The sequence below is a fragment of the Akebia trifoliata genome, chromosome 2 (genome assembly GCF_017979445.1).
Source record: "Akebia trifoliata isolate Shusen 1 chromosome 2, ASM1797944v1, whole genome shotgun sequence".
Lineage (NCBI taxonomy): Eukaryota > Viridiplantae > Streptophyta > Magnoliopsida > Ranunculales > Lardizabalaceae > Akebia > Akebia trifoliata.
In genome coordinates, this window is record NC_141376.1 from 27,324,715 (window position 1) to 27,338,297 (window position 13,583).

General features: G+C 30.2%; 1 protein-coding gene across 1 annotated transcript; it reads right to left on the reverse strand.

Annotated features, from left to right (window-relative positions):
• Positions 1-8,441: 8,441 nt before the first annotated feature.
• LOC147410009 (NAC domain-containing protein 54-like) lies at positions 8,442-13,374 on the reverse strand. The gene is made up of 3 exons (XM_086417080.1): positions 12,891-13,374; positions 11,801-12,078; positions 8,442-8,999 (listed from the first exon to the last, which is right to left on the reverse strand). Exons 1-3 carry the CDS (start codon positions 13,045-13,047, stop codon positions 8,718-8,720), a joined length of 717 nt encoding a protein of 238 aa, XP_086273206.1. The 5' UTR covers positions 13,048-13,374; the 3' UTR covers positions 8,442-8,717.
• Positions 13,375-13,583: the final 209 nt, after the last annotated feature.

Consider the following 13,583-nt stretch of genomic DNA (forward strand, 5'->3'; position numbering starts at 1 on the left):
TTTTATTATTCGTGAATTAAAACTTTCATTAGCATTTGATCTTGTTATTCCAAAATGAAAAATAGGAGAATGACTTACTACCTAATGAACTAATGCATGTGTTAAATCATCTTCTGACATAATCTAATTATATATTTAGATATTTTCTCTCTTAATTAATTTTAATTTATTTTTACAATCAATTTTAGTATAAGTTTTCGCCACCTTTTCTAAAAATTTACAAATTAAATCAAATTTATAAATTCTTTTTAAATTTGCTTTAAAACGTTGAATACAGAAAAATAAAATGATTAAGAAAAATATTTATGAAGTATAAATATTATTCATTTTTGTTAATATGAAATAAATGAAATTTTGTTAAAATCATAAGGTCTAACTAACATTTCAAAATAATTTAAAAATTATTCTCAAATATCTTTATTTTCTTGTTCAATTATTGAATATGCAAGTAAAAAAAATATCATAATTTAGGTTGTAAACAACTACAGCAAGTAATATGTCTCGATATTTATCTTTTAAGAACATATCATCTAATCCTACAATATGTAAACATTCATTTTTAAAATCATCTATGAATGTCTTAAAGAAAATAAAAATACGTTAAAAATGACTATTTTGACTAATTTTAAGAAAATAAAAGTTTTCTAAATTTGTTTCTTAAATGGTTTAATAAAAATATTCAATGTTTTTATATGCTTCAACTTCACAACTATATATTTCACGATTGATTTTTTTCTTACTTTCGAAGTTTTTATATATGTGATAGATTCATTATATTAAGAGAATAAAATTGATTATTCCATATGCGAGTTAAAATTTTATCTTTTATTTAGTTACTACTAATTTGAAGATGAAGTCCTGAATCCATTTTACCCATATATATGTGAGTTGTTTTAAACTTACATATAATAAATAAATCATCATTTGCAAATTTTTTAACATATATACAACACTTATAGTTTGGAACATCACATTTAACTATAATTTTTTCTTTTTATTAAAAACAAATTTTTATAAAAAAATTACATGTAATAATTAAAGAAATTATTTTTTCTCTTTAACTCAATTACATTATTAAAAATTTTACTAATATAATTATCAAATATATTTTCATCGACATCGAATAACCTCAAATTGTTATCAACAAATGCATCTACGTTCCTATCAAAATCATTTTGTATTACAACGTTAGGTTTAGTTGAACCGTACGCTTCATTATGGTTGATATTTGTAGTACCCCCGAAATACTAATACAAAGTCCTATGTCAAATCTCGACGTACTAGGTGGCCCCTAAATATTTCGGCATGATTTTATCTATTTATGTTAGTATTCCAAAATACTAAATACTTATTTTATTCTATAAATAATGTACATTATATCCTACATATGTATGTATAAAATATAATAATAGTGGAAGAAAATATACATTTAATAATGTATGATAGATCATAGTACGAAAAGAATAAATAAAATATAGGATTATACAAAAATTTCTCACTCTAACAAAAGTCCTAACGTTCTACCAAAATCTATATTACAACCTGGGCTAACTAACATCACTAGGGCTTATAGTCCCAATACTCATCAGGTAATAGACTTTAGTCATCTATCTGACCTACCAAATAATCCTTACTCGTGCTCTACACTTGTCTCACAAAGCTTCGAATCTAAAACTAAAAAAATATAGAAGAAAAGGATGAGTAATAATGGTTACCCAATAGGGAAGCAAACACTTTCTGCCAATAACCTCTCCCAATATGAATGAATAACCATACTGAATCATTTTAATATATACAAAATTTTAGAGAATTAACTACGATTAACTGATACATATAGCTAGGGATGAGAAACTAAACATTTTAAAATTCACATTTACATCAATTAAGAGTACTCATAATAACATTTTTTATACAAATATAATTGATCAAATGGAAACATTAAATATGCATTTCATTTTATATATTAAAATAAGACAACAGATACATAATACACAATGGTGGAGTAGTGAAATTAAAGAGTTGGGATTCACGACTGGATCGTTCCCGATCGGGACATGATGCTTCATAATAAAGTATTAATTCCTGATTTTATGACTGGTCATTATTTACCACATTTGCAAGACTATTTATCTGGCTTAGACTGGTTGTGTGACTTGACCGTAAGCAATGGTTCTCTTTTCGGTGTGTCAGAATGTTTGACTATTATAAATTATTTGTAATCACTGACTAATCACCTTCGTCATGCGTATCAGGCGTGCATGTGATTCTCAAATATCGCATTCATATACGACCACCTTTACATTACAAATTCACTGGTAAAGATAAAAAGAAATAAATTCATATTCCAGTTGTGATTCTACTCTCATACGCGTCCCATACCACGTATGAGTTGGTTGTCCCTATCATATATCCCAGGATAGTATATCACTTCGAATCATATGATAGACTATCTATTCAGGTATTCACAAGCTCTTTAACAATTCACAAAATAACTATATATACATATCATTTTTTTTCTTTGAAAATAAATAAAAATTAACATTACAAAATAGATAATGGATATCCCGTTTCCTACCATGCAACTGTGGTCATGCGATCTAAAATAAATATATTACAGAAAAGTAAATAAACATGTATGTTACCTCATGACAATAGAAAGTAAATTAACTCTAGATATTCGTTCATTAACCCATACATAGCATCACAATGTAAAATACAAATATCACCATTTATGTGATATTCTAACATTTTACCATTTTACCCCATTTTTTTTCGATTTTTATACTTTTCAATCTTTTGAACACAATATTTATTTTTTGATATTCATCAACTGAATATGAGTTCATTAAATATAAAAATATTTTTCAAACTTTGAAATTTATTTTTATCAATTAAATTGAAAAATTACAAAACTTGGATCAAAACGATGATCTAGCAGTGCAAAGGACCCAACTAGCAGAAATAACCCAATGAAATGTCCTACCCATGTAGAATTTCTTATAAAACACAATTAAACCCATCAAACATGAAGATTTGACGTGAATTTAAAATAACGAAAATAATTCTACATTATTAAACACATTTTTTCGTTAAAAATCCTAAATGTAATTTTTACAATCTACAATTACCAATCAAAATTGAGAGTCCCCTACCAATCTCTGTGCGAAAGAATTGAAGCAAGTTCGAGAAAATTGAGATGATCAGTATGAAAATCGAGACAGATTGAATGTTGAGACAATTGATTTTTGAATCGGGATCGATGGTTTTGAATATCTCGGATGTCTTATGAGCTTTTTCAACCTCTTATAAATCGCATTTATTCAAAATAGAGGGTTGGAAATGTTAATTATTTTTTTTCCTATGTGGGTTGCCTTGAATTAATTCGTTCTACTTTGAACAACTTCCATATTATTGGATAAATTACTATTCGTAAAAATCATTCAAAAGTAGAAACATTATTTGCAAGATTTCTTTTGAGTGGTATAAACAGTGGGGATTCGTTCCACCCTTGGAAATGAAGTATTATTTATAAATCTTTGGAAGAATGTGGGTTGGACATAAGAAGTATAGTTGACTGGATAAGACAGTAAGAATACTCAAGCTTTTTTTGAAAGTCGTTAAACATGATTTATTTTTGAGTAATGTTGCAAGAGAGAAATGTGTCAATATAGGGACATTTGGTCTTGTACTAAACAAGGCTTCATGGGCTTAGAAGTATTCTTCAAGTACGAGAAGAAGCTAGCTACTAAATATATCGGATTTATTGTTGGGATGCAACCATGTACCTAATTTCTTAATTATTATTTTTTTAATAAAAATTATAATCTGATGTATAGTCGTACAAAATTTTGATTATTTTACCTTTATGCCTAGAGTTGTTGAATCTAGGTTCGTAGGAAGGTAATAAATATAATAAATGTAGCAAACAATACACAACTATGTAGTAAAAATAAATAATCATGAAATTAGATATATGATCTATTAAGGATAAGGATTCTACCAGAATCATAGATAAGGATTCAAATCAGTAGATCATCCATATCTTAACCAAAATAAATAAGGTGGTTAAGATATTTTTTATCAACGTATGACGGTTAACTTGTCACACCCTAAAAATTTCGAACCTTAATTTGATTTATGACCCGGTTCAAAATCCTAATTTAAGGGTATGAGAAAAAATAAGAACCATTGAATCATATTAATTAAATATCTAGAGAGAAAGAATTAAAATAAATAGAAATTAATTCTCATCAAATTGGAGAGCATCATCTAATAACCCAATCAAAATGTCAAGTGTAATAATACCCGTTGAGTACTTATTACATTCAACCAAAATATAACAAAATAAAATAAAACTGTTCTAAATTTAAGTCCTAAAGAGACTAAATAACTAACAAAAAAAATTATATTATATTCGTTGATGATTCCGCATCACCCAATTCCAATATTAATGTTCATTATCTGAAAAGTTTTTTCGACATAGTCGATAAGTTAAAGCTTGTAGAATAATTAACACTATACTAACATCTTTGCATACATACATATAAATAAAAAAAAATATATGATTATATTATTATCAAGTAATCAAGTCTTTCCAAAATAATCAATGCATACAATGATAATCAATTTTCCCACCGGTTTGATTATTACCATGATTATCGATTTTTCCAATAGCTTGGTCAAGTTCTTTGTTCTAGAACAATCAATACATGCAATGTTGATTAATTTTTCCTATAGGTTGGTTAACTTTCTATTCCAAAACAATCAAAACATGTAATGATGACTAATTTTCCCATCGATTTGATCATAATCATCATCACTGATTTTTCCAATAGTTCAGTCAAACTCTTTGTTCCAAAAATGCAAAATTTTCCTCGAAGGCCTTTAGGGTCTTTCACCCAATGACTTAAGTCCAGACTCTCTCAATTTATGATTTCAAAACATGTCCATGATTATGCAATTTCATATTCATCTCTTAAAAGAACATTTCATGCAATTTCAACACAAACATTATCACGATAATCGAAGATTTATCATCAAAATCTACCAGACATTCATATATTAAATTATTTATCGATAAACACATAAGAAACACATAACCATATTATATACTTAATTTTTATTTACTACTTATATATAAATAGATCTATTGTGAGAAGCTGCCTTCATCAATGTTAGAATCCGTTAATGAAATTTGATTTTATTATCTCTGTTTTACGTCTTCTCGATTTTCTACACCAAATAATTATATAGATAAGAATTACATAATTATACTATCCTAATAGAATTTTTAGCACTTCTTTCATCCTAAAGATCTTATTTTATTTTTTAAAAAATACCAAAAATAAAATAATACAACATTCACAAATCGAGAGAAAAAAAAAAAACTTAAATGATAGTATTGAATTGCAAGTTGACTTCTATAAATACAAAATTTTATTTAAATTTTTTTGATATTTTATATGTAAAGGAGACTTCCAGATATTTTCAACAATTTATAGATCGTCGAAAATAGATAAATAACGAGTACTCTACAAATTTTAGAAGTTAACCTCAAAAATCTACCTCGAGTGACGAGAATCATAGATTTTTCAAAACGATGGGTTTTTTTTTAAAATATATTATTTTTACGATAAAAGAATAGATTTTTTTTTATTTAAAATTATAATGCAAAGAAATTTACAACATTAAGAAGATTTAGAAATTCCCTACCTTAAATTTATGCTAGAGAAATATTTGAAAAGCATAGTAAATTGAATTTGGTTAAAGGTTCCAAATAGGATGTTGAAAATCCTAGTTTTTCATTTTTCCTCAAAGGTTGCGATGATCCGATCATTTTTATTTTCTAAGCTGATGTCACTACAACATTTTTTATTTATAGCAACGGATTTTTCTTTCGTTACAAGGGACCTTTTCTATCGGTAAAAGCTATTGCGACAAATGAGCAGCAGAACTAGGATCCGAAGGTGTTGTCTCGGTCATTAAATGTAGCAATGGATATATTGTTCCGCTATTATAGGTAATACCTATAATGACGCATATTAATTTCTACTGCAATAGGTCATTTTCTTAACAAACATAACATAATACATATAGGGACGAATATTAATATCCACTGCAATAGGTCATTTAAAAAAATATATATATAACCCATATAGCTACGGATATTAATATCCACTGCAATAGGTCATTTAAAAAAATATATAACACATATAGCGGCAGATATTAATATCCGCTACAATAAATCATTTTAAAAAAATATAAAATATAATACACATAGCGGCGGATATTAATATCTGCTACAATAGGCCATTTATATATATATATATATATATATATATATATATATATTACATTTAACCTATGTCCTCCAACCTACATACATTGAAAATAAATATACAATAAACAACACCATATGGAACGCGGAAATGAATATTAGCAACGTTTTATTTCCTATGAGTAGAAATAAAAATAAAAAAAATTAACATTCTGCATGAAAAAACTATTAAGTACTACATTCTAGTTGTATCTTTTCTTTTTTATTTTTGATGTATAAATAAGTTACTAGTATATCCAACTAATTAAAACATAAAGGATTGTGAACATGCTTATACAGAATATGCTTATTTCAAGTATTAATTATTCTTTATTGGACCTCACAAGTAAGGATTTTCTTATGTACTGATCAAATCTCTGTTAGAAGCTTAATTTATCATAGACAATTCCCTTCAATCTGAAACATTTGACAATAAATAAATAAAGGTTATATTTGTTGATTGAAATCACATAAAACAAAAGAAATTCATAAATTCATAAAATAAAATGAAAATCCATGGTATAGTAACTAAAATTGAATCTAATTACGAATCAAAATCTCTAAAACAAAAGAAAATTTGAAACTTGATTAGAAAAAAAAATAAGAAACATCACCTAATTAAGCTTGCTTCCTTCGTTGACCAATTAAAAAAGCTCTTTAGCTGATTCCAAGGAAAATCTCAACGAAACTTGAACTTGAACCTCTTCTTCACCAAAAACCTCTTCGTTGTCTTTCAATTCTTCAAAAAGATGGCTTAAAAGCTTCACTCTCCTTAGGAGATTACTATAAAGCTCTTCGATGTATTTTGACACTCATAAAATCCTGAAATCTCCTTCATAATCTCAAAAAGTTGATCTACAACATCTTTTGATTCCTCCATTGGAGTCATAAAGGGCAACAACAATCCAACACAAATTCAAATAATTTAAAAAAAAAACGACTTAGATTTAACAAATCACAATTAGCAAAAGAAATTCAAATAAGAAATCGATAGAACTCTAGGATTTGAAATTTGTGTCATATTGGGTAGTTGAATTCATGGGTGTTGAAAGATTGGATAAAAATCAATGGATTGTGTGATTGAAACAAATTTGAGACAAATCTGAGTAGTTGAATTTCTACTCTTAATCAATAATTTCAATCAGAAATCCTAAATTAGATGAGTTGCAGAGTACCATTTGCAAAAAATGAAATATCGAAACATGAAATAGGGAAAGAGAGTGAGAGCTTACCAGATGTTGCAATCCAACTTGTTGAAGTGATCTCAAAAGCACCAACAGATGGGAAAAAACACGAGAGAGTGACAGAGACGAAGGAACGAGGGGAAAAATGAAATAGAAGAGGGAAAAGAATTTTCGTGCGGTCTTCTTTCCTTGCCCAAATTTCTTTTTCCGTCGTCTCGCAAGGTGTAGTAATTTTTACAGACGGATTATTTTTTCCGTTGTCATTTGTAGATATATAAATCGAGTGCGAAATGTATTTGCGCTATGAATGGGTCCCTATAGCGACGAATAAAATTATTCACTGTAAAAAAAAGTACCATACTACAACTGAAATAGTCATCCACTGCCATAAATCGATGCTATAGATCAGAAATGTTGTAGTGTGTCCAACAGAGGCTCAAAATAGATGAAAACCTAGGTTGAAGATGGAGGGAGGCTAGGATTTCTGTAGTGTTTTATTTTAGAAAAAGAGAACATGAGAAATATAGGATTAATTCTAAAATTTTCGTGATTTTTAATATTTATAGTGTTAAAAGAATTTAACGGTCTTTATACAATTAGTTTTAATTTAATTAACAAATTTATGTCCCAAACTCTGATTTTTGTGATCTTATAGTTTATTTCGATTAATTTTTCGATGCAGATCTAATGGTGTAATCGAGTTCAAAAAATTCCAATTTCAAATATTTTTTTTCCTATTTGTTGACCTACTATCTCCTCAAGGTACATGTTTAAAAATCCGGGGCGTTACATAACTCAATTATTTGCTTTTGTCTCACTCTTATATGATCTTTACTAAATGTTTGCAAAATACTCGACCATTCTTATTTCCCATGTATGCATAAGAGTAACTTGTCACTCTATTTAAAGTAGAATCTATAAATCAAATTGAAATTGCTTTCATTATTATTCCACAAAATATACCAAAGGACCTCACATAAGACCCAACCAGAAACCACATAAAACCATCTACCTAGAGGACTATAAAATACAATTTGAAGCCTGTCATAGAAATTATAAAACTTTACAAAAACCACCCATAAAAATATCTCTTATTACACAAAAGTCATATCCATATGAATGGGGATCCAATAGTAATATAAGTTCATCCTAGTTGGATCACCACTCTCATCCAAATTAGGTATTATTCACCACAATTAGCCAATAACAAATTGTCTTTAGTTTGTGAATGCCACACATGATGTGTCTTCTCCACCTGTATTGGTAGTATTAGAGGAACCCCATGCATCCTCAGTGATGAATTGCATCCATGCATCGTCTTTGTCATCATCATCCATGCATGATGATGATGATCCTATTGGTACATCTGGAGACATGGTTTCATAATCGTTGATTATACCTTGGGAGCTTTCAATCATTGATAAACTACATCGCCCTTGATCTTCTATTTCAGAGCAAACACCATTCTTCTTGAAAACACGACATAAAGCATAAGAATCCTGAAATAAACATCTTAGTGTCAATCAATTAATCTTTTGCTCAGTATAGATGCAATTTGATTCGGTTTGGGGTCAAATGGAAACCAAACTAACCTAGGTTGGTTCTACTAAAAAAGAATCAGAACCGGACCAAATTGACCCTAAAACTAGAGCAAACCAAACAACTTACATATTCATGATAGAAAAAACTAATAAATAATCAACAAAAATTATTTCCTATAATATGTCATTAATCTATGCCCTAACTCCTATTTAGCAATTAGCACTATCAAATAATCAATCATCCACCACCTTCCTTCATATGTATTTGTTCTATGTTTCTATGTTTTTTAAGGGGTATAAAGAAATAGGCCTGACTTTTTATTTTACTTAAGTTTTAAGTCGCTGGATTTTCAAAGCATGGAATAATAGGTGGGATTTCATGTTTGAACCACAGGTATAAAAATTGGTTACATAATAAGTATATATAATAAATTTAGAATATAATTATTATTTTATGAGGGGACCGGCTCTCAATTTGCTTCAATTCTAGATACCAGTGATGAGCAAAGTACCAAACTGAATTGGTCAATTCTGCATTTTCCTAACTCAAAAGCGAACCAAAACTTGTTCCAAACCTACCAATTTGGTTTGGTTCTCAGTTTAAACCTTTCTAAGTTGCACCCCCATTGACAAGACATATGTTGAGATTAGGGTTGCAACTTACTTCAGTTTGAGTTCAAATTGGAACCTAACCGACATAGGTCGGTTCCACTAAATAAGAACCAAAACCGAATCAAATCCCATTGGAACCAAACAAACCCGAACCAAACTAAAGCCGGTTTGGTTTGGTTCGGTTTGGTTTGGTTTTATGGGTTGCCAATATTCTATAAATTGTAAGTAGCATTTTTTAATAAAAAAATAAATATATAATAAACATAAAATTTCATACAATAAATCACTAATCTATCCATAAAAAGTTATTAGTTTATCCATAAAAGATCATTAATCTATATCCTAGCTTCTAAAATAATTCATAATAATTATAATATGCATATATATTTATTTATTTCATTAGGGTTCGGTTCTCGGATTGATTCGGTTCTATACAAGTTTGATCCGAGAGCCGAACCAAATTGATTGGTTCTCCATTTTTGTAATCCAGAATTGAACCGCAATTTGTTCTAAACCAAACCAAACCACCTCAAAGCTATCGGCATGGTTTGAACCGGACCAAGTTGCACCCCTAGTTGAGATGCATCATAATTTTAAATTGGAACATTTCATATTTTTTTTTACCAAGTAAACTGTACATCCCATACACCATATGCCAATGTGTGTAATATATTTATAAGACATGCATTGGAAAATGGTGACATTGGTCTTGGATGGTAACGTAGGACAAATGTGGGGAGTTAGTCTTCAAGGCATGATTTACTCAAATAAGAATCCAAGGATTATATTTTAGGTGTGGGATGTTATCAACACATCATTTTGAACGGCAATGTTTTCGAATACTTGCAAATTTAAGCTAACTATTTCGCGACAAACACCATGACAATACCAAATTAGATTGAGTCGAGGAGTGAGTAATATTGACACCTCACCTCATTTACATGGATTCAAAACCCACCTTTAAAATAAATATCAAAAAAGAAAAAAGAAAAAAAGAAAAAAAGTAGGAATGGATCAAAGGTGACATGAATACAACTCAAAAGGTGAGTCAAGATCAAGTCAAGTCTGAATCAAGACCGAGACAATCCTAGTTCGAATTAGATTTATAGAGAAAGATTCAAAATCAATAATAGATCACATTAGGGGTAAGTAGAGAATAAAGTGCAAAGCTGCCGACACTATTGAAAGTGGTGGAAGGAAATGCTTTATGGAAGTATATAAATGAAGGGTGTGATTGAGTGAGGGAGATGGAATGGAATTGTACTTTTGTCTTATTGGAACAGCCAAAGTGAAGCCAGACTTTGTCTCACTCTCCTACATCTCTAATAGACCACTCACTACAAGTAAAGAATATCTAATCTAATGGAATTTCGATTATAATATAAAATAAATAAAGTAACAAAAGTGAAGCAAATTAAAACCCTAGCTTTCCATGCACTTCATGCATAACCCACGTTCCGAAGGCTGATCATCATCATTATCATCCGCTGTTACTCTTTGGTTGAAGATGTTATTATCTAAAGGGTCCTTTTACGGCTCGCGTGGTGTGTAAATCATTCACACATTTACCTGCTTTTAGAAATCTTAGACGTCTTTTTCTTTTCTTTACTTTTTTGGGTGTTAAGTCCAAGAAATATTAGAACTAGAGGAGGCCCACTCATCTATGAATGTTTGCCCAATCTTTGGTGGATCTAGACATAAAGAATCAGTCTGATCAATGGACTTTAACCCTTGAATTTTAGGGGATTTCTTTTATAAAGTGAATCCAATGGCTATAATTTATCTATCAAAATGGTTTTGGAGTGTGGATCCACAAACTCTCACGTGGCAATTTTGAAATTTTGTACACTTATTCATCTCAGTAATGATTGACGATACCAGGACAAGAACAAGAACAAGAACAAAGAACAAAGATCTTGAGTTGATGGTTTGAGATCCAAAGAGCAACACCTCACAAATGCATGTATCACTAATACATGAGTATGCAGTACTTGCATTTGATGATAACCATCTAATCCGGATCAAGTAGTTCTTGAACTTCCTTTGAATGGACGTTCGTTGCAAATGTCTTAAATTAGGGTGTCATTAATCATCGTCATTATTATTTGAGTTTATGATGCAATATAATATAATATTAATCAAAGAACCTGAATTCCCGAGGGGTCTTCGCAGTCTTTGTCATCGAGGCGATATTCATGCATCACCCAATCTGTCCTAATCCCTTGAGGAGCTCGCCCTCTATAATAAACTAATGTCTTTTTCATTCCAATGGCTCGATTCTGACAACTAATCCTCCGATCTTTCCCTGTCGACTTCCAATATCCAGCCCGAGTCGCTCGATTTGTCCTGAATCCATTTGGATATTTCCGATCTCTAGGTCCAAAAAAATACCATTCTGGATCTCTACTTGGCAAAAACGATTTTTCTAAAATTTAAAAAAAAAAATAGAAAGGGTAATACAATGTTAGATATATGATGCATTGTAACATGGCATATAGAATTTCAATAAGACTTATTTTCAACACACTGAATTGAGCCTTGTTTAATTACAAAAAGTACAGGAGTCGTGATAATCTGACTCCCCCATGTTGCATACTCAAAATATTTTCCTAGCATGGCATGTGCTAGTACCATAGATTTTTTGCCTCAGGATACACATCTGTGAAGCAAAAAGATCTATGGATCTAACCCCATGCCACGCCAGGAGAGTATTTTAAGTATGTCACATGGGGGAGTCTGTAAATCATTACTCAAATAAAAAGGGTAAATTAAGCACAAAAAGAATGATTTTAGCTAAATCCTTACTTACCTCACTAATTAGACAAATGGTGAAAATTTTCAATTTAATCGTATACCTCTCACGTTCATTCCCGTCAAGATTGTGGATAAGAAGTATACGTGAATGCCCCATACATAGAGGTGTTAGGTGTATATGAAATGGCCAAAACTTTGAATAAGAAAGTTAATGTTAAAAGAGTGGTAATTGAAATGGATATGCCGGTTCTATGTTGCGCTTACGAAAAGAAAATTGTTTGATGACTAGAGTCAAATGTGAAGATACCAATAAAGTAAACAAAATGATGGGTTTTCTGTTGATTCGGCTAATTACAATAGGACACAAAGTGGGAAATTCAAAAACAATAGCAAACTTAACAGTAGAATCCATTCCAGCATGTATATATATATATATATTAAAAGTGTATGTAATTTTGAATAAAATGAGAGAAAGAGAGAAACCTGCTAAATCCCATGGCTCACATTTGTAAAGATCGACTTCGGGAATTATATCAAGCTCAATGTGTAGGCCATTGATTTTCCTCTTTAGATAATAGTTAACGAGCTCTTCGTCGGTCGGATGAAACCTAAAACCTGGAGGCAATCCGACCGGCGACATTTTCTTCTCCTCCTCCTTCTCTTTACTCTTGTTGTTGTTGTTGCAGATGTTATGAAGAAGAAAGAGAAGACTTTACTAACAACATAACCATAGCATATAAAAGGATTCAAAGTCCCTTGTCTTTGAGTCATTTTTCACTTTCTCTTTTGTAGATTCTAGACAATCGTTTCTTGCAAGCCCATTCCCCACACCCTTCATCTCTTCCTTACTTCATTAACCCTTCTCTTCCAAGCTCTCTAAAGTCTACGTCGTCCCATGCATTCAGACCTCAAATAATAGCCTCATCACCCTTTTCTTCATTAATAATAAATAATAATATAGGGTCTTTCTTCTTTTACACATTATACAATGCGGGGAGAGAGCTTCCATGTAACATCAATGGTCATTAGATTTTAGGTGGATCTGCCATGGTCCAAAATTTCCATGTGGCATGGTTTTTTTTTTTTTTTGGTCCACTAGGACAATCGACATTGGATCGGGCAGAGTCAATTGGGAATCAATCCAACAAGGATCGGTTCAGATACTGTACCAATTAA

Excerpts from the sequence above, each read along its gene's own strand:
- LOC147410009 (XM_086417080.1), bottom strand. The coding sequence starts at position 13,047 with ATGTCGCCGGTCGGATTGCCTCCAGGTTTTAGGTTTCATCCGACCGAC. Across the intron at positions 12,079-12,890 it reads TGAGCCATGGGATTTAGCAG|AAAAATCGTTTTTGCCAAGT; the intron begins GTTTCTCTCTTT and ends TTTAAATTTTAG. Across the intron at positions 9,000-11,800 it reads AAGACCCCTCGGGAATTCAG|GATTCTTATGCTTTATGTCG; the intron begins GTTCTTTGATTA and ends TGTTTATTTCAG.